At 39.5% G+C, this 26680-nt stretch overlaps 1 protein-coding gene across 1 annotated transcript in view; it reads right to left on the bottom strand.

Annotated features, from left to right (window-relative positions):
* The window catches only part of ARHGEF28 (Rho guanine nucleotide exchange factor 28), a 267842-nt gene that overhangs the window by 155970 nt on the left and 85192 nt on the right, over positions 1 to 26680 (bottom strand). The window contains exons 3-4 of the mRNA XM_069492767.1: positions 10155 to 10302; positions 7213 to 7506 (exon numbers count right to left, since the gene is read on the bottom strand). Coding sequence (XP_069348868.1) covers positions 7213 to 7506; positions 10155 to 10302 — 442 coding nt within the window. The remainder of the gene's footprint in view (positions 1 to 7212; positions 7507 to 10154; positions 10303 to 26680) is intronic.

Raw genomic sequence — 26680 nt, 5'->3', positions numbered from 1 at the left:
TAACATTGTGTAGTGCAAAAAAGAGACAGACCAAAATGTTAAGAGATCTGAATTTGACATAAACCCAACCTGTAACTTTGGAGAGACCATTTAATTCTCAAGTTTCAAGGTGCTTGATCTATAAAAGAGAGGTGACATCTGCCCAGCCTACTAGCCAGGATTGTCAGAGGGCAATAATGAAAACAACAGGGCAGGGACCTCAAGAACTATGAAAGCCAGTACTGGGGGGACCTAGCAGTTGTATACATTTGTTTGATCTTTTTAATACAAAAAATACAATAAATAGTCACTAAATAGATATGTGGTGTGTTTGAAAACAGTTTTCCTCTGGTTGTAATTTAAAAGCATAATTGAAGGGAAGGAGCCACCTGCTTACAGACACTGTCACTGCATCAGTGTAGCATACTAGATGTGCCATTAAGACAAATGTGCTGTAAGGCCATGCTGCGGGCAGCAGGAGGTCATCAGGTGTTGTAAGTAGCCATTATGTCACACCTCCTTTCCAGTCTGTGCAATAGGTTTCTCTTTCATTTGTTAATATTTCTTCGAGGCCACCATTCTTTCACTCAATAGATATTTGCTGACTGCCTGCTGTGCACAGGGCACTCCACTGCTCTCCCCTCACACTGCAGGCAAGCTGGAACTCACATACACCCTCTCCATTGTCCCTCTGGGAAATACATAGCTGGTCATTCCTCTGCAAAATGTACCATGCCTCTGGCCTCCTGCTCCACTCTCCTCCCCAGGCCTCTCCCACCCGTCTTCTTCAATCTGGGCCTTTTCACCTCCAAACAAGAGTCGTTTTCAAACCAATGTTTCATTTGGCTTATAAATAAAATAGTACAGAAACAGCCGCTGGCATTCAAATCCTATGAAGAAATCTACAAAAACATCAAGATTTAACTTTTTCTTTCAAAGATTATTAAGAGTTTCCTTGATTACTATCATTTTCAAATTAAATTCTAATCCCTTGTGTACAAGCAAAGACTGCTATGTTCACCCTGCAGGGTCTGAAGCGGAGAGAAGCCCCAGAGGAGGGAGGCCAGAGAGAAGACTTCAAAACCTTCTGCTGCCTGAATCCTTGGGGAAGCGCAGTAGGGAGGGTGTTTGAAAATAAAAGCTTCCATTTACATTATTTTTTCCTTGAAAATTATAATTGAAGGATAGAAAGTGACCTGAATACAACCCTATGTTCTATTTCCCAGATGTGAGAGTAAATGAGCAATTCTCTATTCCAGTCTAAGGGCCATTGTTGCCAAACAAAAGTAGGAAGCTAATTTTTTAAGGAAGAGTTTAAGCTGCTGTTTCTTATTTAAAACATAGTACCTTAAACAAAGAATGTGCAACCAGGAACAGTGGCTCAGGCCTGCAATCCTAGCACTTTGGGAGGCCCAGGTGGGAGGATCCCTTGAGCTCAGGAGTTTGAGACCAGCCTGCACAACAGCGAAACCCCATCTCTACTGAAAATAGAAAAATTAGCCAGGCGCAGTGGCATGTGCCTGTAGTCCCAGCAATTCGGGAGACTGAGGCAGGAGAATTCCTTGAGCCCAGGAGTTTGAGGCTGCAGTAAGCTATGATGACGCCACTGCACTCTACCCAGGACAACTGAGTGAGACTCTGTCTCAAAAAAACAAACAAAGAATGTGCTTAATAAGAGTTTACTGACTTAAACTGAAAAATCCAAATGATTTGGGGCGGGGGTAACTTTTTCTAAGGAATTCAATTCTATATGAAATTCTTTCCTGCCAGAAAATGTAGTCCTTAAAAATGAAAAGCTAAAAAAGAGATGGAAGACAAAACATTTTTAAATTAAGGAATTAAAGCTATACAAATTATACGCATATGTATAGCTAAGTATTGTGAAACAATCCTATCTATTTGCCATAACAATTTGCCATAACAATTTGCCATAAGACCTATTCTAAAGAACATTCTCTCTGCCATTAGTAGTCATCCAGTGGGTTACCTTAGCAACAGAAGGAATATAATACCAGCTTAAAATGTCAGGAAAGGTGTGGCGGTGTTTGTCCCATTAGCTATTATCAGAAGTGATAGAAGGCTAGAAAGCAATTTTGAATGTGTACACCACCACTCCTAGAAAAAGGTCAAGTTTTCCAAGAGAGACACACAAAACTCCAGAATCAGTTGTACCCATAATGGACTAATTTCAAAACTACTTTTTAAAAAACTAAAAAACATAGAGACTTGTATTTTGTAACAAATCCATCCTCTATGGGTTTCCTACCCACTAGTGCTTCAGCTAACGTTATTTCAAACTTGCTATCCAGTATGTGGCTTTGGGGCAGAATAACAAAGCTGACATTTCACACAGTCTGTGGGCCAGCAAGCAAGTCTTATAATTCAACGTGCCCTTTCCTAGTGAGTAAGAACTGGAACACAGTGCGGTCAGGCCAACCAGCGATGCCATGCTTCTTAGCCTGACCCTATTTTCTTTGCATAGCTACAGCCAGCAGACAGTATTCAAGGATAAAAACACAAGCCAAGCTCCATTTCCAGTGTTAAACAAATCTTGCTTCTTATTGGCTACAGATCTCTTTTCTCTATTCAAAGAAAGAGAAACAGATATTTTCCTCTGTCAAACATTGCTGGGCCACACATTCCCTTCTCTTGTTGCCTAGAAAGAAGGTGATGGTGCTGGGTATGTGGCTTAGAGCAAGATGTAAATGTCACATAAAATTGGTAGTTCCCACTGACTCTTTCATCAGGAACTGTTAATTCTCACTTAGCGGCTTTTCCTGCAGATAAAAAGCAATATTGAAACTGAACACTAAACGATCAAGACACATTTTAACAGCTGCTGAGTAACCCTTACTCTTGTAAACTTATAAACTGAAGTCATTTTGGGCCTCTGAATTTCTTTTTCTTTCCCCTCTGTTATTTATAAAGCATAGAAAAACAATCACTCTCCTTCAAAATGTACTAATTTATGAAGACCCTATTAATAGAGCAAAGCATCATCCTAACCACCCTCCTTAGTAATAGCACCACATTATATCATCTATACATTACATGTGTTGTCCATGCCAAGATTTTCTATTAATATTTTCCCTTTAACTCACTATTTATTATGCTGTGACTTGTACAAGCAGATACCTAGACTTGCCCTTACACATATTCTACAACTAATGAATCATTCCTCTAATTTCTGAATTCAAATTTAAATCCTGTTGTGGTTGTTATAACTCTACTGGTATTATCTGCAAGCTAAGGAATAAACTCTTAATTTGATTTTAAGAATAAATAATTAAAATATTAAAATCTTTACGCTACCCTCAGTGGGTCCTACCATTTCCACCAATTGTTCCTCTTTCGTGGAAACAACCGTATATTCACAGAATGAGAAGCTGGCTCCTCAAACTACATCAGCTGTGTTTAACTTTAAGCCCAAGATAGCCTTGAAGAAAAATTGCGAAAGCTCAACTGGCTTATCCTAAAAATTTCTTTCACTCACAGAATCAATTATAAAGGCAAGAGAAAAGTTTAATTCTTTAAATTTGATAAAGCAATCTAACAGATAAAACTTTGTTTCATTAAATATTTTTGCCCTGTAGATTCAATTCATGGTATCACCTTTACAAACCCAGATTGTTATGTTTTTATAATTGGTGTAACAGAGAATCCTATCTCTTCCATTACAAACAGAATTTCTGCCTGTAAGGAGACCTTTGATCGTATGAACTACTTTTACCTAGAGAACTGCAGAAATGTTAAAATTCATTTTTCAAAATAATAGTGATTTACTCTGGCCAAAAAAAATCTTGAATCTGCCAAATTGCTATATATTGGTTTACAAGTATAAACGTATGTGAGAAATACTCTTTAGATAGCTTCTTTTTAAGAAAGAGGGCGTTTTTTTTCTCTTCAATCAGAAAGCTTAACCTTGACAAGCTCTACCTACCCCATAGGTTGGGAGAGAGGCTACTATGTTCACAGGAGCCATCAGGCCTCTTTACCCAAATGGCAGCCCCCTTGCTGGTGGTGGCAAGCTTAGTGCTTGCTTGCCCTGTCAGGATACAGGGAACACAGTGAAGGAAAGTAGTGTGATTGAGCAGGAAGGGGAGGCTTTCAACTCAAAAGTCATCTGAGCATGAACACATAAAACATTAGAATATTTTATCCAACTTTACCTAATTGTCAAAATTATGCCAATCTCTTATGAGATTTCTGTCCAAAAAAACAAACAAGCAAATGACTCAAACATACAAAAAAAAAGATAAATTGTGAAATTCTATTGGATAATGATATTACTATTTAATGTTTTACCCCAAATTTGGGGTTCTGAGACCCTGCAAAAGCTTCTCTCATGAAAGCAATTTCACAGAAGGAATGGGCTTAATTTTATGAAATAGAAATCCAATTTTATTTATGGCCTAAAATTAAATAAAACCTGGGATATTTTCTTCCCTCGAACACATAACGAGCATGCACTGTGACTAGTGATGGGTAAGACACAGGCCCAGAGAAGGCTATGCTTTTCTTTGCAAGACACATGCTCCACCTACACTCTGATCCTTCCCCAGGATCCCAGTTCTCCCCAGTAACTCTCACTGACAGGCAAGGAACAAAAAAGTAGGCAATTTATTATAAAATGCAAGGAAATGCAGTAAGGTTTCACAATAAAGTTTCAGCAGACTATTCCAAGACAAAGCCATTAAAGAAATCATGAAAAAAAATATATATATATCATATATAAATATTGGCAGAGGGGTCAGAAAGGACCTCTTGGCGATATAAATCTGCCTGTTATTGGGATACAAATAAATCAAAGGTCATGACAGCTAGAGGTTTGGTGAGCAAGAATGCTTCTCAAAATAGCAATGAAAATGTCCATAAGAAGACCCTTCACAACCTGGAGTTTATCCTGGCATTCTCTAAATTTTGTTGTTGTTTGAGACAGGATCTCTCTCTGTCACCTGGGCTAGAGTGCAGTTATGTCATCACAGCTCACAGCAACCTCAAATTCCTGGGCTCAAGCAATTCTCCTGCCTCAGCCTCTCAAGTAGCTGAGATTACAGGTACATACCACCACACCTGGCTAATTTTTCTATTTTTAGTAGAGACAGGGATCTTGCTCGTGCTCAGGCTGGTCTCAAACTCCTAGCCTTAAGCAATCCTCCCACCTCATTCTCCCAAAGTGCTAGGATTATAGGCATGAGCTACCATGCCCAGTTCTAAATTTCTTTGATTATGTATCTCTATCAGCAAAAATCACCTTGTGCATGCATGCCCAACATGGAAAATTATACGCATGCATTATTGTCAATTCACAGATTAAATATTAGGAAATATTCATTTATGTCTAAATTTTGGCATGAAAAATAAATCTAGCATGTGGGTAACATGAATTCCATCTTGGAAGCCATTAGTGTAAGCTATTCCTGTGCAGTGATGAAGTTCCATGACCTTCAACAATTTACAATTTTACAGAAGCACAAATTGAACCACTGCAGGCACCAATCTGCTGTGCCAAGGGGGTTGCTAGGCTAAGGAAGGAGCCCCGAGACTGGTCTGCACCTGCTCCTCCAGGAGGCTCTATGCTCTGTACTCATGGGCCTCTGTGCATTGACCAAAGAGAAATCATGAAAGCTTTGCGTCTTTGTCAAATTGTATCCACCTTTCAAAAAATAAACACCATCCAATATTATAGTTAGAAATCTTTTTAAAAATCCAAGAGGCTTAAGAAATGAAGTTCCTTAACCAGAAAATATTGTATATATGATATATATACTATATATACAATATATATAGTATATATAGATATATATTATAAATGATATATAGATATATATTGGATATATATAGACATATACAATATATATCATATATAGGGAGATATATATTACATGATATATATACAATACATATATAACATATATCATAGGCATGTATATATGAGATAGGAAGGGTGTATTCTGAGCTCTTCAAGTATCACTATTGCAATTCCCTCACATATGAGCAAAGGTGTAGCAGATACTAAGCACATAGCAGATACTAAGAAGTACTTGTTGAATGAATGAAGGGCATGTCCCAAGGTCTTTCAAGTATCCTTATTACAATTCCCCCATGTAGCTCATAAGCCTTTGCTGGGTCTTTAGAGATAATAGTGAACAGAACAAACACAACCCACACCCTCAGGAAGACTACTCCTTTATAGGCGATCAGCAGAGTGCTGTGTGCAGGATTCTGGCATGGCTCAATGCTGGACTGGACTTGGGACTTCTCTCATCCAAAGTCTTAAAAAATCAGAAACATCTATAAGTGCCCGGGAAAGTTTTATTAATAGTATAACCTTGATTAAAGGAAAGAAATGGAGATCCTCTCTGATTGTGACGCATGGCCCTATAATTCTGTTTACAAAAATCATACCCCTTCACCTAGAGTAGAGCACTTAATCTTAACCATGATCAAAATTAGGCCAACCTGTAACTTGTAACTAGAGTTTATCAGGAAGCAGAGACTCTTAAAAATAGCATCATTCAACCACAAAGCTAAGGTCATGGGAAGGATACAGAAAAATGGCAATAGTATATGTTGTGTTCATTAAAAGAGCAACATCTCTGTATTTCCAATAAAATTATATCATTTTGTAATCACCATAAAAAGCATCTATTGAGCAATTTAGCTTTGTGCCTAGTATGAGCTTATATACAACATCTATAGGTTTGTTCACACACAGATTCCAAATAATTGGTATTAAAAGTCCATTCAGTCTTTAGTAACTCCAAAAGTTGGTACAAATGCAATACAAATGCTCTCAGTGACACTGATGTTTTTGAGATGTCAACGCATTGGTTACATTTCCCACATGGTCACATTTCCTCTGTTTCACACAGTTGGCAGCATGATCTTCTTTGTCCAATGACCCTACCTATTTGGAAACAGAGCAGCAATGCCCCCTTCTCATGGCAAGAAAATTTGCCAAGCGAAGTGGAGCCACAGCCCAAAGCAGCTGGCTCAAGAGCCTGCCATAAGGAGCTCTTCTTCCATCTACCCTACACCTCCTGGGACACAGTAGCATCAGACTGCCTGGAGTTGAGTGGCTCTGGACCTCAGGGAGTCTAGCCACATCAGAGTGAGTCTCAGACGAGAGGTGGGCAGGAAAATCTACCCAGGGAAAGAGACAAGAAAGTGTAAGTCACATTCTGAACTTGACATAGAGAAGAGAATCTGGATTTTCTGGGGAAGACCCACCTTCAAGTGAAGAATTGCCCAAGACAGTCCACCCCAGAGGCAACTCCAGATGGGTCAGAGCCAGCACGAGCTCCTCATCCAAAGCAGGCAGTGCACCCACGGTCAGGGCAAACGGGGTCAGCAGAGTCTGATGGCTGCAGGCCGTGAGGCGGTCTGCCTGGGTCACCAGCAAACGGGCCAGCCTGCACGCCATGTTGTCCACATAGGTCACCGAGCCAGAGCCCATGGTTACTGGGGAGTAGCCTTCCGAGCAGAGGCACACGGACACCATCACCGTCTCCTGAAGTCCCCGGCCTGGACAACAAGACAGTGAAAAGGTCACCCCAGGGTCTCCAGGAGGTGCTCTCCCCAGGGTCCAACGTGCCAGCTCAGCCACACAAGCAGACCACACGCCCCCGGAGGACAAGGCAGGAAGAAAAGCCGGCCCGTGATCTTTCCACACTGCTAAGCCTGTGGGCAAGTTAAAGCTGACCCTGAGTTCTTTCAAATTTTAAAATCAACCTTTATGAGTGTGGAGCATTTTGCTGTCATTCTCCTATCATTCCCAAACGCTGTTATTCGGCATACCTTCACCTTTTACTTCTACGCCAACCCCTGAATTCATGTTTGGCATCTTAAAGGCCTTTGCTCTTTTCTGCTCTGCCGTTTCCTCCTGAGTCATACTTTTTATATGTTTATTTAGGCAATAGGTCTATAAGATAGCATCACAAAATTACACAAGTTTACCCTAATTCCATAGAGCTCCTTTGAGTGTGAGCTGGGGTGGGTGAATACTACTCAACAGAAAAGAAAAAAAAAAAAAAAAATATATATATATATATATATATATACACACACACACACATATGAATGTGTGGTTGTGGTTGTTCAGTGCTCCCCCTCCTTCCCATACCAGCTTCTCTGTCTTTAGGTGTTCTTAATACTTCTCCAGAGTGGTCACCCAACCCTGCTATCTATTCCTCCCTACACTCCTCCCTCCTCTTTGTTCCACTCTCCCATTTTGCTAAGGTTGATGAATTCCTGCCCAGGTACGTTTTTGTGCCACCCTTGGCAAAATTTCCAGGAATTAGCGACACCAAATCACTATGATTATGATAACCATGGCTGGACAAAGAAGAGTTATTCAGCTACTACCTGTCCGCAGCACTCTCTTGCCCCAGGCCAATGGCTAATGAGTACAAGTCATTCCCCCTCTGCCTTATTCTTCGAAGCCTTTTCCCAAAGGCTGTGTTTCTAGGGCTTCAAGGAACAAGAGCATCCCAAGTTTACTAAAAAAGAACTCTGCATTTTGGCATTGACTCTTTTAAGAGTAGCTCAATAGTACAAGCACAGAGTACACTCACCTTCCACCAGACTAAACGTACCTAATATATAGTACATAAATCTGTTTTATAAATTTCTGAAAGGTTGCCCTGATAAAGCTGTAACCAGAGAAATTTAAGGTTCAGAAATAGAGACTGTCACCTGCCTCTAGGAACTCCATTAAAATAAAGGTAAGAAACTTTACTTTTAAGTAGGCCACAATATAATCAGAAAGATTTCTTTTACAATAAGGAGAAAGAAGGAGGTTTGCCACTAGCTGCAAGTAAAGAAAAAGGCATAAAAAAAGTTTTGAAATTAGAAGTGGCACTTTAGGTATTAGTTTTATCCTTTCACTATAGGAGACTTGATAAAGCAGAAAAACTGAGAAAAGAGGGGAAAACTAAAGGCAGGAAAACCGTAAATGTAAATGCCAGAGCAAAAGGGCAGAGCAAAAGAGACCAACAGCCAAAGTAACTACAAGCCATGAATTAGGTTTGACTGGTTTTTTTTTTTTTTTTTTTTCTTCTAAGGATGAGAGTTACTGAGCCAGAGAGAGAAGTTCTAAAATTGCCCATGGTCTCAGAAATTGTACAATAGGTTAATCTAATGATCAAGACCAGGCAGGGCTGAAAAGTATCCAAATTTCTCTACAATTCTCACTGTGTCTGTGTTGTTCTCACATTTACTGTCTGCCTTCTTTTCACGTGTAGCAGATATACTACAGAAGCACCTGGGAACATATTTCCTTTAAAAATGATCTCAATCTTACCTATAAGAAAAATTGAAGGTTCCCAGTTTGTATCAACAAATTAAGAGGGCCTGACAGACCCCCAGTTAAGAAAAGCCAACCAATCAACCACAAAAAATATCCTCCCTGTCCTGCAGATGACATTTTAATTCCACTTTTACATTAAAGTTTGATGTGTCTTATAAATGCACAACCTACACCCCAATAATCTGAGAAAGGCTACTAGAACATAATAACACATTAACAGGACACACTGATTTGTCACCCATGATCATGGTATCTAAAGAAGACAACAGGGAGAATTGCAGGTTTCAAATTATAAATATTTTGGAGCTGAGGAAAGAAAGTTCTGGAGCCTGAGATCCCACAAAGAAGATTCTAGACAGAGGACCAAGGAAAGAACCGCAGCAACCAAAGGCAGCAAGCAGAGGAAAGGCTGACCTGGGGCTGCCCGGCTGCCCGCAGGGGAACGAGGAAGAGAGAATGAAGACAAACTTTGTGGATGTCAGTTCTGCCTGAGCCAGCCCTGGCAATGGGCCTGAGATTACAGGAGGCGATACTTAATATCCAGTGTTTCCCCCATTTGACTGCATCCAAAGCACACCCAACATTAGGAGCTGGGTGTAGGCAGCCGGGGGAGGCTGCTGGTCTAAGTCCCAGCTCCTGATGAAGCCGCAGACACAGCTGGAAGAAGCTCACATGAGAGATAACACAGGGTGAGTGTTCTTCCTAACATATACACGCTCAGAGACACACGGGCACAGGCATATACACACCCCTGACCTTGAAGCACTGTTTTCTTTTTACTCCTGGTTCTCTTCCTGGCCTATACTCGGGAGGGAAGATGCTTGCAGACAGATTTCCCAGCTGCACGACAAAGAGGGCACCTCACCTGGAACACTGGACTGGAGAACGTTATCCTTGATGCGCTCTGCAATCATGACGTGTCGCTGATGAGATCCATCGTAAATAAAGTAAAACTCAGCATCTTCAGGAAGATAAACATTTTTGTCAAACTTCGCATAGACCGTCATCTGTCCCTGAAAAATGAATGAGTCGGGGCATTGTCACACTTCCTTGTCCTGGTTTTAAGAAACTCCAATAAGAAAGGGCCCAGGCCCAAAACAGTGTCATTTGCTATATTCGTTTCATGTGGCTGAGCTCAAACATCATGAATCCAACAACAACACTTTTGACATCAGGGAAGATGCTTCCTGGTACATTTAGGTATGAGTGTCAAAAGCTGGTTTGTTCTGTTTTTAAAGTTGAACAAGTTCAGGCCATAGGGAAAAATTTTGTTTTAATTTACTAGGTGTGTGAGTATGATACTTCATTGTCTTTTACTTTGTTTGAATCCTACCAGCCAAACACCATTGCTTGTATTAATTTCTATCCTGTACCTGAAAATGCCACTGTTAGCACAAAGGTTCAAGATAATTATTCTTAGCTCTGGCCTTACCCCGTACTAGATCATAGTAGGTTGTAAGAACCTTAAATATTCACAACCATTGCCAAATAAATAAAACTACTCCCTCCCACACTTTCCGGGCCACTTCTATTTGCAATTTGTCTTCTCTGAGGGGTTTCCAAGTCTTCTTTCTCATCCGGCCTGGCCTCGCACTTTCTGTTAAGAGCTACTTTTTGGCACAAAGCCCTGTAAAGTGCCCTGGGCCCAAGGCACACTCTGAAGACACATGTCAAAGAAAGCCGGGCAGCAGGCTAGGGCTCGGGAGTATATTATTACCCAGAGGCTTCGTGGAGGGGCTGCCTCAGCCATGTTCCACCCCAGGGAGCAGCTGCAGCCAAGGCCGAGCCTGCCAGGTCCAGGTTGTCTCAGCACCCTGGAGGCTTCGAGGGATTCGGGATACTCCCCACTCAACACACAATAAGGCAATACAACGCAGGGCCTCCAGGGACAGGGTGCATTCCGCCCGGCCTGTGGGAGTGGCAGGGAAATGGAAACCAGGAGGTGGAAAGGGTCGCCCACTTTGGAGGGCCTCCAGAGCTCGGCCCAGTGTGGAGAGAAGCATCTGGGCTTTTGTGTGCTTGCTCAACCAAAACAAACCCGCTGTCTGCCATATCCTCACCCTGCGACAGGGGAGAACAGCGAACAGAGAGAAGTCTACACGGTCTCCTTCACATCTGTTTGCATTTGAGGAATATCATCCTGTACGATTCTAGAGTTAGTCCAACCAGGATCAAAAATAAAATCAATGCAGGGCTCCTTTTTCCAGTAGATACATAGTTATTTAATCTAAAATTTTTTTAAATAAAAAAAGCTATGTTTTCCTAGTGGTTTGCAACCCATCACACACATATAAAGTTATCCAAAGTCATGAATTGATATAAATACAAATTGTGGAGTTCTGAAAAATCACCAGTTTGCAATTTTGAACTGTCCTCTCTCCGCATGTGAGCCCTCCTGCACGCGTGCACACACATACACAAACGTAATCAATAGAAAGTAACGTGCCAAGAAAAATCTACCATACAATAGCTTCAAAAAAAGTTCAGGAAGGAGATATGAAAAGCAAAAAACAATAACAAATGTCTAACATGACTGAGAGAGGAAACTTAGACAAAATTCCATTTCCTAAAAAAGGAAGAACAGCTTGCTTTAGTCATGTTCCTGGTTGCTAAAGGGACTGTTAACTATCCGCAGACAGAATCTGACCTGACCTGTTCATGATTTTTTTTTTAAATAGAAAACAAATTATATAAATAGAGCAAAGGTTTTCACAGATCACAAGGATATCTAATCTGCATCTATTTAAAAGGATGATCATATTACTGTTTTATTTTACTTGGTTGGGTGAACAAGGACTACAACTTATGAAAGAGTTTAATTACAACCCTTTTCAAAGCAGTACAGTCCCAAACAGTACAGTCTTACGATTCATTATGCCTCCTTTTCAAACCAGGCCATGCCTTACACCGGTAAGAGAAGATAAACAACAATCATGTTAGAAGGAAGACGTGCCCACCCATTCAAGAGGGTACCCAGAAGTCTTAACGCTAAGAATAGTATTCAGCAATAAATGGAATCTCTTATTTGGTAATTACAAAGACACCAGAAAGCCAAGGTTAAAGATGTTATGGGAATAGAAGGGAAGGGGGTGATACGGAGAGGAAGATAGGGAAAGAAAATACGAAGATGAAAAAACAAGAACACTTTCCTTCAGAAACGATAAAGCTCAAAGGAGATATGTACATAAAGCTACTTAGGAGATCAGCAGGAAGAATGGACTTCGGAAAGAATTTGTGGAGGAACAAATGCAGCATAAATAATCAGCCATAGGTGGCAATTTTCTGGGGTAACATTAGGGTCTTTCTAGCCACTGAGGCCACTGAAAATCTGCTACTCCTCTTAAAAGGCCACTAATTTCATATATGGCAAAGATAAATTCCAATTTACAGAATTCTAGCATACTCGTTCACTTCCCCAGCTGGATTCAACTGTATTCTTTGCTTTGGGCAATTGAAAACTATAAACTTTCCTAAATAAATGTGTTGGTATAAATATCAGAATCACTCTGCTTCTACACAGAAGTAATAGAGATGTGTTATCACCATTCTGTCAGCTCAGTATATGCTAAATAAAAAACACTCAAATATTTCATTGTAACTTCTGGAAACCAAAAGAGTCAAGCTAGGCAAAATTATCTCTCCAAATTGATCTACAAGTTTAATACACTCCAATCAAAACCCAAATTGAATTTTTTGAAATGAAACTCAGCAAGCTCATTCTAAAGTTCACGTGGAAGAGTAAATACACAGCCCCAGAAACAAAAGTGTTGAGGGAGAATAATGTTTGAGCTGCGGGGGAAGGGCCAGAGCTTGCCCCACCACAAAGCAAAACATACAATAAAGCCAGGGTCATTTAAGCATGTGATAGTAGCATAGAGACAGACCACAAAAGGGCAGAGTCTGAGACAGACACATGCACCCATGGAAATTATGTAATAAAGATGGTATTTCAGATCAGCAGGAAAAGAATGGCTACTCAAAAATGGTTTTAGAACAACAGCTATCCATTAGGGACAAAAACATGCCTCCTACCAAATAAATTTCCCATTATTTCAACTTCTAACATAAATATCCATAAGAGCACAAAATTAGGAGACTGTTTAAAAGTTTTCATTATTAAACAAATAGCAATTAAAGATATCTAGATTTCATCAACACTGACACCACCCTAAACTATCAACCTTTTTTATTTTTCCTATTCCCTTCCAGGCTTTGTTCATATGCATGGGTAATCATTACACAAAGGTATACTCATGGCATCAATATACATAGTGGTATTTTTCCACATTGTTACAATCTTTGGCACCCTTTTTAATTGCGTTCCATCAAGTGTTTGATGTTCCATAATTCCCTAATTACTTAAATATTATTCCATTCTTTTTTTTTTTTTCCCCAGGACTCTATTATTCCATTCTTATACATTAAGTGTGCTTCTAACTTTTTAACATTATAAACAATACAATAATAAACATTTTCATGTACAATTTTTATGCTGTTACTATTTTAGAATAAAATTCCAGGAATGAGTACATGAATACAAACAAATTGTCACAAATTGACAAACTGCTTTCCAAAAATGTTCTATCAACTTTTATTGCACATGTGCTGGTCAAGAGCAGCGTTTTCATCTCATCCTTGCCAAAACTATCTTTGGAATTATTTCCTGTGTCAACAGATAATAAACAGCTCCTCACTGATGTAATTCATATTTTTTCCATTGCCACTGAAATGTATTGCTCACTTTTATAAAAGCCTATTACTGAATGGTGCAAACATTGTTAGCGGCCAAATCAAATTTCAATTTAAAGAATTCTATTCTTCCTTCTATTTTACATCTGCATTCACCTATAACCTTTGCCTCTGGCAGGTCAAAATTTTCACTTTCCCAAGTGAGCCAGTTGGAATCTGTCAGAATTATTCACTCTCCCCTCTGAATAGTGAAGCTGTATCACCTCTTACCTACTCCTCCCCAAATTAAGAAAAGTCACCAATACTCCTGTAAAACTTCTGCAAGTAACATGGAAAACAGGAATAACAAATGTAGAACAGAAAAGCTGAACTAACTATAATTACACTAAATATACTTCAATATAAACATACACAAAAAAATCAGGTAAATTAAACCAATATTTTTTACCCTCAAGCATCCCTCTATCTAGAGAAATTCTACTTGTAAAACTCATCAATAATTCTCAAAGACCAAGCCTCCTGCTTAAATGCTGTGACATCTGTGCCTTTCTTCCCAAAGAGCCAAAAAGGTATTAGATGTTTTTACCACCTTAAACTGTGTCATCCAACTCTCCTACCCCAATCCAGATGGTTGAAGTGGAAATGGTTGTCAACACTAATTTGCATGTTCTAAAGATTTTTCATTGATTTAGGTCGCTAATAGCCATAGTAACTGAGTGGCTGTATGAGCCTAATTACTGGGTATTTTTATACTAATGTTCTCTCCTCCTTCCTCCCTCTCACCCACTACAGATAATTCTGTATGTAATTATACTTTGTTAATAACAAATGTTATTTTCTGGATAATAACTTTATCTGGTTTTTAAAATATCTGGCATGAGTGGGCAACAAACAAATATCTTATTTTCAAATTATGACAATGGGAATCAAGTGGTACATCTTTGTATAGTGGGGTTTCTTAATCTGGGGCCATGGGAAGAGTCTATAAGTGAATTTCAGTCTGAGGACTTCTTAAAGTTATTAGCAAAACTGTTTTTGTGTGTGTACGTATGTGTTCATTTTCTGAGAAAAAGTTTATGGCTTTCATCATAGTCTTAAAGGTTTACAAAGATTCAAATAAGTTTATGAACTTCAGCTTTTATGGTAACAGGCAAAAATGAGAACTTAAAGTTATTAACTTTTTGATAGTAATGGTCACCTTTTTATATAACATTAAGACATGTTCAACTGTTTTCCAAAGTATTCTAGTATTATACACAGCCTTTACAAGGGGTGATCTAGGGATAAAAGTATAATAAAAGTAAATATTAGTTAACATGTTAAATATCATAACGAAAGTTTAATACATGCCATGAAAACCATTATGCTGCTATAAATATAGTGCTCTAAATGAATTCTCAAATTTGATGCCTTATTTTCAATATTTGAAACTTGTCCTCTTTCCAATAATAAAAAATTCTATGTAGAACACAGTGTATTGAACTTTGTAAGATCTTTAAAAAGTTAAATAAATGCATTATTATTCCATTTTATAGGTAAGTAAATACAAGTACAGGTACTATTAATAGTTAGTACTAATATCTACTAGCTCAGGATCCCAGAGCCAGATGGATGATATTGGGTTTCTCAATTTATTTCTGCCCCAACCTTCAAGTTAGGTTGTCCTCTTTACAATTTCTCAACTACAATATCTGCATGTAGTGCCAAAAAAAGAGCTATGTACATAAAGTTTATTTTATTTTAAATTATTATATTTAACTGAAGTACCTCTTTAAAAGAAAATGTGGAAATGCAAAAAATTATTTCTTACATATGTGTGCACATATATACAGATGTAGATATATACATATCTCTCTATATATACATATACTATCTTCTTTGTGTACAGCACTTTGCAATTTATAAAGTGCTTTCTTGGGTATTTTCTCAAGTTATTCCCACAATAATACTTGGGAAGTATTATTTATGATCCCCATTTATAAAGGAGAACACTGAAAATATCAGATCTAGTGAGCAGCAAAGCCAGAAGTCAAATCTAGATCTTCCTGTGCCAGGCCCAGCACACTTTTCTCCCCACCATGTTAGTGTACAAACAGCAAGCACCCAAATATTAAGTGACTCATCTGTACCTTTCCATTTAACTCCACAGTTATTTTATGTACTTAATATAGGGGTTCTGCTGAAATCCAAGGGTACACATAAACCAAACTCATTTATTTTATGTACTTAATACAGTTCTTATCCTGAAATCCATGGGGAAAGGGAATGGGGAAATGTTCCTTAATCCCCAGAAGCTATATGCAACAGCTTTAAGCATTTACTAGGGATACTGTCTTTTAATCAGAGATTCATAGAAGGGTACACAAGGAGCATTTCTTCACAAAAGGTAAGAACCACTGATTAAGAGGATGTATGAAAGTGTCTGACTTTTGTATTGTTTAAAATATAAAGATTATTGAAACTTATCATCCCAACAGAATTCATATGAATACAAATTGGTTAAATCCAGGGGGTAAATATCAGAATGTCGTTTTTTTTAAGGGAGGTTAACTAAATGACTTAAAAGACTTATAAGACATTTCTTCAGAAATGGCCTTTGGGGTAGGCTTTCATCTCCAGCCAGGACGAAATAGACCACAGCAGGCCAACAGTCCTGTTGATACCAACTAGGAATAAAAAGGAGAGACAGAGTGTTAATCTGTCACCCAGGCTGGAGGGCAGTGGCTCAATCATGGTTCACTGCAGCCTTGAACCCCTAGGCTCAAGCGAACCTCCCACTTCAGCCTTTCCAGTGGGACCACAGGTGCCACATCCGGCTAATTTTTTTTCTTAATCTTTTGTAGACATGGGGTCTCACTATCTTGCTCAAGCTGGTCTCAAATTCCTGGCCTAAAGCAATCCTCCTACCTCTGCCCCCCAAAGTGTGGGATTATAGGTGTGAGCCACTGTGCCTGGCCAAAAAAGTCATTCTTAAAGGTACCAGAGAGCCATGGAAACAATGAGGATAAAATATAATAAAATTCCAGAGAGGAGAACAGCTCAGAGAAGTGGTGTAAGCCCAAAGGCAATGGAATGACATTTTTAAAGGGATGGAAGAAAATTCCATACCTAACAAAATATTCTTTAAAAATGAAGCTGAAATTAAAATGTTTAAGACAAATAGGGAATTCAGTGCCACCAGACCAGCACTAAAAGAATATTACTACTGAAGGAAACTATTCAAGCAGAAATAAGATGATCTCAAATGAAAACATGGAAATGGAGGAGGGAATGAGGAACAGTCAAATGCGTAAATATGTGAGTAAATATAATTAATATCAAATATATAACACAATTTTATAAAATTATATCTTGTAAAATATATAATAAAATGTTTTCTCAAATATTATAATCTCATGGAGTTTGAAATATTTGTAGAATTACAATGTATGACAACAATAATGATCAAAGTATACTATATACCATATTGGGAAAGTGTTGAAATTAATAACTTTATTATATATATAATATGTTAAATATACATGTTTTAACTTGAGAGTAGTCACTAAAAAAAAACAGTAAAAGAATGCATAATTAACAAGTTATAGAGGAGAAAAGGAAATAATAATAGTTGATTAATCAAAAAGAAGACAGGAGATATAAAGAACATAAAACGTGTGCCAAATAGAAAGTAGTTATATGATAGATATTAATATAAATCCAACTATATCAGCAATTATATTAAATGTAAATGGACTAACTGTTCCAAATAGAATGCCAAGACTGTCAGTATAAATTTTTTTAATCCAAAAACAATAACAATATCCATATGCTATTTGGAAGAGACACACTTTAAAAATAACACAGAAAGCTTAAATGTAAGAAGACATACCACACAATACTAATCAAAACCCCCCCCCCGAAACTAGCATAGCCAAAAGAATATCAGACAACATAGATTTTAAAGCAAGACGTATTACTAGAGGAGGAACTTTTCATCATAAAGAGTCAGTTGAACAGATATTAATATCATAATATTAAATCTCTATGCACCCAGTTACATACCTTCAAAAGATGTAAAGGAAAAGTTAAAAATCCAATAGAACAAATAGATAATCCACAATTATAGTAGGAGACTTTAACATGCCTGTTCTCAATAGCTAATAGAACAAGCAGACAAAAAAATGATAAGGATATAAAAGATCTGAATTACACAATTAAAATCATTTATCAAAAGAAATAATTACTATAAACTAAATGTATATATTAATATTTATAAAATACATTCATTATTCAAACTGCACATTAAACTTGTTAATAGCAATTCAAAAACTAACACACACAAATCAAAACATCTCAATGACTTTCATATTTGACGAAATGATTCACCACAATAAAATTGAAATGGCCTCCGTTTCTGTAACACAGAGAATTGAGTAAAAACAATTTATGACACAGGTCAGTAAATGACTCCACATTCCTCACAAGACCAAAAGCAGGCTTTAGCCAAGTGCAGTATAGCTGGGTGGCTGAGCTGAGAGGATTGCTTGAGGCCAGGAGTTCAAGACTAGCCTGGGTGATATAGCAACACTCTGTCTCAAGAACAAAAAACCAAACAAAACCCACAGAAGCAGGCTTTGAAAAGCTCCTTACTGTGTTGCTTTTTCAAATCCCTAAGTACTCACAAATTCCATGAAAACATAGAACTTCTACAAATTGAAAACCAATACCTGATATTAGTGGGAAATGTACTGGGTTGGGTATAAGAAAACTTAAATTAAAAACTCCACTCTTGCATTATCCTGATATTGCTTGAGGAATAAAGGCCTTGCACTCAGTCCCAAAATAATCAATTACATAAATAAAGAATGAAGCAACATGCAGTTTAACAGCAGGACTCAAGCTGAGATTCTAGTTAATAATCGACTAGCATCCTGGAGACAGCAACCCACCCAACCCCGTATTGATGAAAATCTAGGAACTCCATTAAGAACCCAGCTCTGCTCTATACCTGAAAGACACACCTGAGCCATGGAATACTTTATCATAAATACAGACAAAGCTGACAACGCCTTCAGAGGAAAAGAACAAGGATGCCAATGGGACACAAAAACGGTGTTATCACATAAGGAACAATTGAAGGAACTAGGACTGTTTTGTCAAAGGAGAGAAAACTCATGGGTAAATACTAACCACTGCAAATATCTGAGGGTCTATCATGCAGACAAAGCATTAGACACGTTCTGCAGGCCCCAAGGGAAGAGCACAAAACAATACAGGGAAGGACAGGGCACAGAGGTCAGCTCCACAGTGAGAGCCTTCTAAAGATCAGAGATGTCCAAAGATGACAAGGATACCAGCTTAGGAGGAATAAGCACTATGGTGTGTTCTGTTTGTTTGTTTTTCTGTTTTATTTGTTCTGAAAGAGAGAAGGGGGCTAAATAACTTAAAGACCTATCTCGTCTTGGAAGTCTAGAACCTATAATATCTGGTATGTAATTCTAGATTAACTACTTTAATATTTTGAAAATGAGTGAGTCTAGATATGGGGTTTTTTTTTAAGTTCATCTCTCCCCTATACTTTTGCTATGGCTTATTTTTCTAGTTCCTTGGGTTGATGCTTAGTTTATTTTTATTCTCTGTATTAGTGGTTTTCAAACTGAGATCAGGGGAGCCCAAGTTATAATGAAAGGATGTTGGAGTTCACAAACATTCCATTTAAATTTCATTTTGGGCCGCGTGTGGTGGCTCACACCTATAGGCCAAGCACTTTGGGAGGCCAAGGTGGGAGGAGTGCTTGAGCCAGGAGTTCAAGACCAGCCTGGGCAACATAGTAAAATCCCATCTCTACAAACAAACAAACAAAAAATTAGCCAGGCATGGTGGTGCATGCTTGTAGTCCCAGTTACTGGGAAGGCTGAGCCAGGAGGATTGTTTGAGCCTAGAAGTATGAGGTTGCAGTGAGATATGATTGTGCCAATACACTCTAGCCCAGGTGACAGAGCAAGAGCCTGTCTCCTAAAAAAATAAATAAATTTCATTTTGGAAATATGTTTCCAATCAGTTTGAAATCTAAAAAGATTGTCATTCACTTAAATGTATTATTTACTAAATTTTAAGACACTAGAGAAGACCCTGAACTACCAGGCTATTCCACTGTCTATTCCACTGAATAGACAAATGCAATATATGTAAAGAATACATTTATAAATGAGTTTAAATATTAAAGTCCCCCATAATACTTGTTTAGAAAAAAAGATTTCTCCTACCAACAAACAAAAAATGTTCCAAATCACCTGCTTGGGATCTCTAAGGCCCCTCTGACTGTAAGACACCCTCTGCTGTCCTACGGGCAGACAACAAAGTACTATTAATGACCAAAGTCACTAATGGTCTAAAAAAAAACTCCTCCGAGGCCTTTTTATAGTTCACATCATAAACAAGCTTTACAATTGCAACACAGTAAACAGAATTAACTTCATACTCAGGTTGAACCCACGCAGACAGTAACCTCACAGGGCTATTATTTAACACTCTAGGTCTACAGATTTATGGCAAACCAAGTTTTGTCTGCAGGTCAGTGAGGGTCAGCTGACAGCACTGAACATGCCACACTAAAACCAAGACTATCAGGAAAACAAAGATCTCTGAGTCTCCAAGAATTGATCGCACCTGAGCAAAGAACAGTGGCATAACCACCAATTCTTATTTCAAGGTAGACCACTGAGCCCCTGTGTTCCACAGGATGTCCCTCCTCCTTGTACAAGGACATAAAAGAGCAGGGCAGTGCCCTTTGCTCCTCTCATCTGACCAGCATCAGCCAGAACTCTCCCGCCACCCTCTGCCCTTAGCATGCACACACACACATACATACACATACTTACATACACAGAGACACAGCCATTCTTAAACAGGAGCACCGAAGATCCTGCCAAGTAATGCCTATTACAAGATAAAGGAATCAGGGAACCCTCACTAAGAGAAGCATAGACTCAGAAATTTACAAAATACAGAGCTGAAAAAAGCCTTAGAGCTCATCTGGATCAAACCCCTTCCTTTACTGATGAAACTGATGACCAACAGCAATAGGTCACTTGATCTGGTTCCATCACACAGCAGACCTGGGGCCAGAGTCCCGTGGTCACCTTTGTTCCAATACCCTTCCCACTGCCACAAGCTACTAGTCAGGAAGAGCTACGGCCTCTGCCTCCCAAATGAGCCCTCTTCCTGCCCCGTCCCTGGGAAGAGCCTTCACTGAAGCAAGGCAGGATCAGAACCAGTCAACTCTCCCCAAAGTTCCCCAAAACTCACCCCTACAACATCCCCAGCCCTCCAGGGTCTTGTCTCTTCCCCTCCGGGCCCGTCACCTTTGTTAAACTATCGAGCACTTTCAGGTCCTGTCATTCTTCTTACGCTTCTCTTTCTCAAATCAAAGCAAAAGTAGGCAAAAAGCCAGCCCCGTTACAGAATGGAAAACATGAAACCCTGAAAGAGACTAGAGAAGCGGGGAGACAGCAGAGCATCTGGCAGGTGAGACTGGGCTCCAGAAAAGCGAAAGAGCATGTGGGAGGGAAAGAAAGACAGACACAAAGATGCGGCTTGGTGGGGAGGGAAAGCAAAATAAACAAATCCCGCTGTGGCTGAGGAGTGAGGGCAATGGAAGGGGAGAAAGGGCTAGAAAAGCTGAGCAACATGGAACATAACTGAAACTGAAAGATGACAAGAAAGATGAAAAACAAATAGGTAAATGAAAATGAGCAGGAGAGAGACAGAAATAGTCACCCTACCAGGAACTGCATCTAAAAATATTTTTATAAAAAGGAGGAGGAGGGGAAGGGGGCAGGAAAAGGATCTGAATTTTGGCACGGACAAAGGACATTTCACTTGATCCAAAAGAAGGCTAAGGGCAGAAGATGCATCTTGGAATGTGTCTTTTTGTGATGCATCATAAACAGAGGGGGTGCTTTTTCGATCTACTCCCATCCAACTAACCACACATCCCCATTCTGGTAAGCCCATCTTTCCATGCCACATACAATACTGCAGGGTAGGGGGGAGAGCACACTTGGAGGTTCCTTTCTCATTCTCCAGCCCACTGTAGGCAGGATCAGCCACAGCTTTAGAATGCAGGAGCTCATTTTTCTGGCCTTGTCCTTTCTTGCCACTTATTTAGTGTGCTTGCACTTTGCTCTCTCTCCCTCTCTCTCACTCCTCCCAACTCCCAGGTGCTCTGATCAAAACAAACTACCTGCCCTCATGAAACTATTGATCTAGTGGAGAGACACAAGCAATAAACAATTAAATGCCTGAAATGTGAGGGATTCATAAGAGCCAAAAAATATGGTAGGATAAGGAGAGAGATGTTTTAGGTAGTACAACAGGAAAATGTCTCCAATGACATGATGAAACAGAGCCCTGAATAAAGTAAGAGAGTGAGCCACGGGGATATGAAAGAGTATTTCAGGCAGAGGGACCAGCAAGTGCAAAGGCCCTGAGGCAGCATGTATGTGGGTGTTTGAGAAACAGCAAGGAAACCTGATGGCTGGAGCACAAGAGGAGAAAGGTGGGAGGCAAGGTCAGAAATTGAGTAGTAGCTCCACAGTGGGAAGCCACTGCATACTTTTAGGTAGAAAGGTGACAAGACCTGGATTTTGCTTTAAAAGGATCACCCTGGCTGTTTGGTTGAGAATAGACTGTGATAGGGCAAGGTTGAAATCCAGGAGCATAAACCCAGGTAAGAAATGATTGGGCATTCTTTCAAGGCATTTTCTGCCATATCATGGAGGCCCTTAATGTGACATTCTCTCTGCTGAGAAGAGGTAAATGCACCAATTTCCCAGGAGACCATGTCTTTATTGGGCTCTGCTTGTAACTGACCACAGTGGCATGGAGACTTCTGAGAGAATGGCAGACAGTGTATTAGCGCCAGGCTGGGAGTCCTGAGGTGGAGAGCACAGGGCAGGAAGGCAGAATCCAGCTCTTGGAGGGCGTGGAGGACAAGGAGGAGCCCCTGGAGGAGTTCTGAGCAGGGCGGAGACACCATCGGAATTGGCAATTTACAAAGATCAGTCTAGGGGACAGGGGCAGTTACACCAGAAAGGGTGCTATTGAGACTGACGTTTCTTGGAGAACAGTCTCTTTCTCAGTACTCTACTGCTATGGAATTTTTAAAGAGTACCAAAAATAACTTGAAGCTAGAAAAGCACGGGTGTGGGTCGACGCATAGACTAGAGATGCTGGTATGGATATCCATGTACCTCTGGATGCTCTAGGGGAAGGAGGGTAGAAGCTGAGTGTGCAGCCCCTAAAATTAAGTTAGACCTGGACTCCGATCCCATAGCCTCAGCTACCTAAACTATAAAATGGGGATAAAAACAGTGTCTACCTATCTTACAGAATTCTTGGGAGTGCTAAATGGAATAAAATATATTGATACTTAATGAGTGCTTAATAAATTAATATTAATAAATTATAATAATTCATAAATTAGCTACTTCTCAGATGTTACAAAATCAGCATCATCACCCTTGTTTAGTAGTCCTTGTTCACTGAAGAAACACACACTGAATATCTGATGAGAGCCAGTCACTTTCCTCCATTTTTCTCAAAACTGCACAGCAAGCTGGTGGCACAGTTTTGGTGACCTCACTTTACAGAAGAGGCTATTGTGTTCAAAAGGCTCAAATAGTTGACCAAAGTGACAGTGAACCTCCTCAAATCCTCCAAGCCAGCAACAGGATTCAGAGAAATAAAATAAAAAGCTGTAGTAAGCACTACACGCCCATTAAAAACACCAAAATTTTTAAATGAAAGCCCTCTTTACTTCAAAATAGTCTACCCTCTAAACTACAGAAACAATAACTTTAAAAAGGGGGGGAGCATTTTTATTCTGCAGATAGTTCATTCTAATTTGGCAAAGTGACATCAGTTCTTTCCTCTGCATCTGGATGCCACGTACCTGTTTAGGAGATCAACAGAGCCCTTTCATTGCCCAGGATCTTAATCTACTTCAGCTGTGCCCCTGATTTTTTCTGGGTTCAAAAGTGGTACAAGCAATAGCCCATGAGTGCACTGAGAAATATCACTTGTTCTCTAAGCTAAGTCAACACTCCGTACCTCTGTGTGCCCTTTCCAAGGACACACGATCGTCTTCTTTCTACTTTTATGCACAAACTCTGGCAACACATTTGCCTAGAAGTATGTCCCGCTCCTCTGTCTTCCCAAAGACCCTGAAGTGAAATCCCAGGTTTCATACCTCTCAGGAGCAGGGAGCATCCTGCCCTGGCCCTTCTGACCAATGCCAACACCACCTACTCTGTAAGGCCCGGCTCTTCCAGGCAGGTTGCCCTCATGGCCCTCTGAAGTGCAGGTCATCTCACCTCCACCTGTCTCACAGAACTTAGCTGCCCGGCCCAGTGCTCCATCTTTTCCCTTTGCCTACACTGTGGGCCTTCATTTGGCCAATTCATCCTCCTTTCATCCTTATTTTTACCCTATCACATAATAAAGGCAGGAGAGAATGGTGGTTAAGTGCGCAAGACCTGGATCTGGAGTCAGATGGCCTGAATCCCAAGCCTGCCTCCACCACTTATTGCTGTTTAGCTTTAAACAAGTGGCTTAATTTCTCTGTGCCTTAATTTCCTTTTCTTGTCTATAAAATGGGGTTAACACTAGATGGGGCTGGAGTTTGGCCGGGCGCGGTGGCTCACGCCTGTAATCCTAGCACTCTGGGAGGCCGAGGTGGGCGGATCGTTTGAGCTCAGGAGTTCGAGACCAGCCTGAGCAAGAGCGAGACCCCACCTCTACTAAAAATAGAAAGAAATTATATGGACAGCTAAAAATATATATAGAAAAAATTAGCCGGGCATGGTGGCGCATGCCTGTAGTCCCAGCTACTCGGGAGGCTGAGACAGGAGGATCGCTTGAGCTCAGGAGTTTGAGGTTGCTGTGAGCTAGGCTGACGCCACGGCACTCACTCTAGCCTGGGCAACAGAGTGAGACTCTGTCTCAAAAAAAAAAAAAAAAAAAAAACACTAGATGGTGCTTTAGATTTTAGTGAGGGTCAAATGAGGTCATGAATGCCTGTGCCTGGCATAGAATAAGACTCCCCTGTGTTAGTAAGTCTTTTTATTTTTCATTTTTCAACTACCTCAATTTCTTTTAGGAATAATTCGGAGTGTGAAGTAATCATGTCCTCCCAAATTTCTCTCAAATATTCAACAGATTATAGGTCCTATGGGACCTAAAGAGCATCTTATGCACAAAAAGTACTCAGAAAGTTAAATAATTAATTAAAAGAGAAAAACATTTTTGTAAACCAGAAGAATCACTTCCTACTGTTTGTGTGTTTCTACTATGATCTTTCTTATACCACTTTTTCTTAATCCAAAGATATAGTTTCACATATTCATTCATTAACTATTTATGAAGCCCTTAACATCATATGTTCCAAACCTTGTTCTAGGAACAAGGGATGCAGCAGTGAACTGAGCAAATCACTGTTCTTATGGTTTAGAGTGTTCTGTTGGAAGGATACAGTAAACAAGAAAATATCAGATAATGATGAGTACCATACAGAGAATTAAAAATAGAATAACCTTCAGTATTTATGCAAAGGAACTGAAAATTTATGTCCACACAAAAACCGGCAGAGGAATGTTTGTAGCAGCTCTATCCAGAATTGTCAAAACTTGGAAGCAACCAAGATGTCTTTCAGTAGGCAAATGGGTAAACTCTGGTGCATCCAGACAATGAAATATTATTCAGTGTTTTTAAAAAAATGAGCTATCAAGTGATGAAAAGACATGGAGGAACCTTTAATGCATTTTACTAAGTGAGAGATGCCAATCTGAAAAGGCTACGTACTACATGATTCCAACTGACATTCTGGAAAAGGCACAATTGAGACAGTAAAAAGGTTGGTGACTACCTGGAGTTAGTAGGTGGGGGAGGGATGAACAGGTGGAGCACGGAGTATTTTTAGGGCAGTGAAAATACATTGTATGATTCTATAATGATACATACATGTCTTTATACATTTGTCCAAACCCATAGAATGTATAACACCAACAGTGAACCCTAATGTAAACTATGGACTCTGAGTGAGCATGATGTGTCAATGTAGGTTCATCAAATTGTCAAATGTAGGTACTAACAAATTGTTCACCAAACTGTGACATCCGGTGGAGGAGGTTGATAATGGGGGAGGCTACACACACACACACACACACACACACACACCCTTCCCTCTCAATCTCAACAATTTTACCCCAAAGAGTGCCATATGTCCCTTAATTCAGAGGAGCTGGGAGAAAACAACCTCATCAGTAAAGAACTATTTACATAATAAAGGAAACCTGCATAATTTTAAATGCCATGCCTAATAATAAAGGGTACTTCTGACACTGTAGATTAAATTATGCTATCTACCTTGGGTCTCTTGAAATCACCCAAAAGTCTAGCACACCTAGACTTAATGGAAAGCTTCCCAGAGACACATGACTTTATAATTTACCCATCAGAAAGATGGGTGAGACAATTCTCATTCCATGACCACCCTATATCTTCAAAAACAATTCAAAGACTAGTTTGCTGGCTGCGTGGCAACTATGGGTCTCCTCTTGAAATATATTGCAACACAGGAACCCATCAAATATTCTGATGAATGTGCTATACTGTCCCAATTATTTCCTTAAAACCAAATGATTACTAGATATTACACAA

The sequence above is a fragment of the Eulemur rufifrons genome, chromosome 17 (assembly GCF_041146395.1).
Source record: "Eulemur rufifrons isolate Redbay chromosome 17, OSU_ERuf_1, whole genome shotgun sequence".
In the NCBI taxonomy this organism is placed as follows: domain Eukaryota; kingdom Metazoa; phylum Chordata; class Mammalia; order Primates; family Lemuridae; genus Eulemur; species Eulemur rufifrons.
This window is presented reverse-complemented; position numbering and strand designations above follow the sequence as displayed.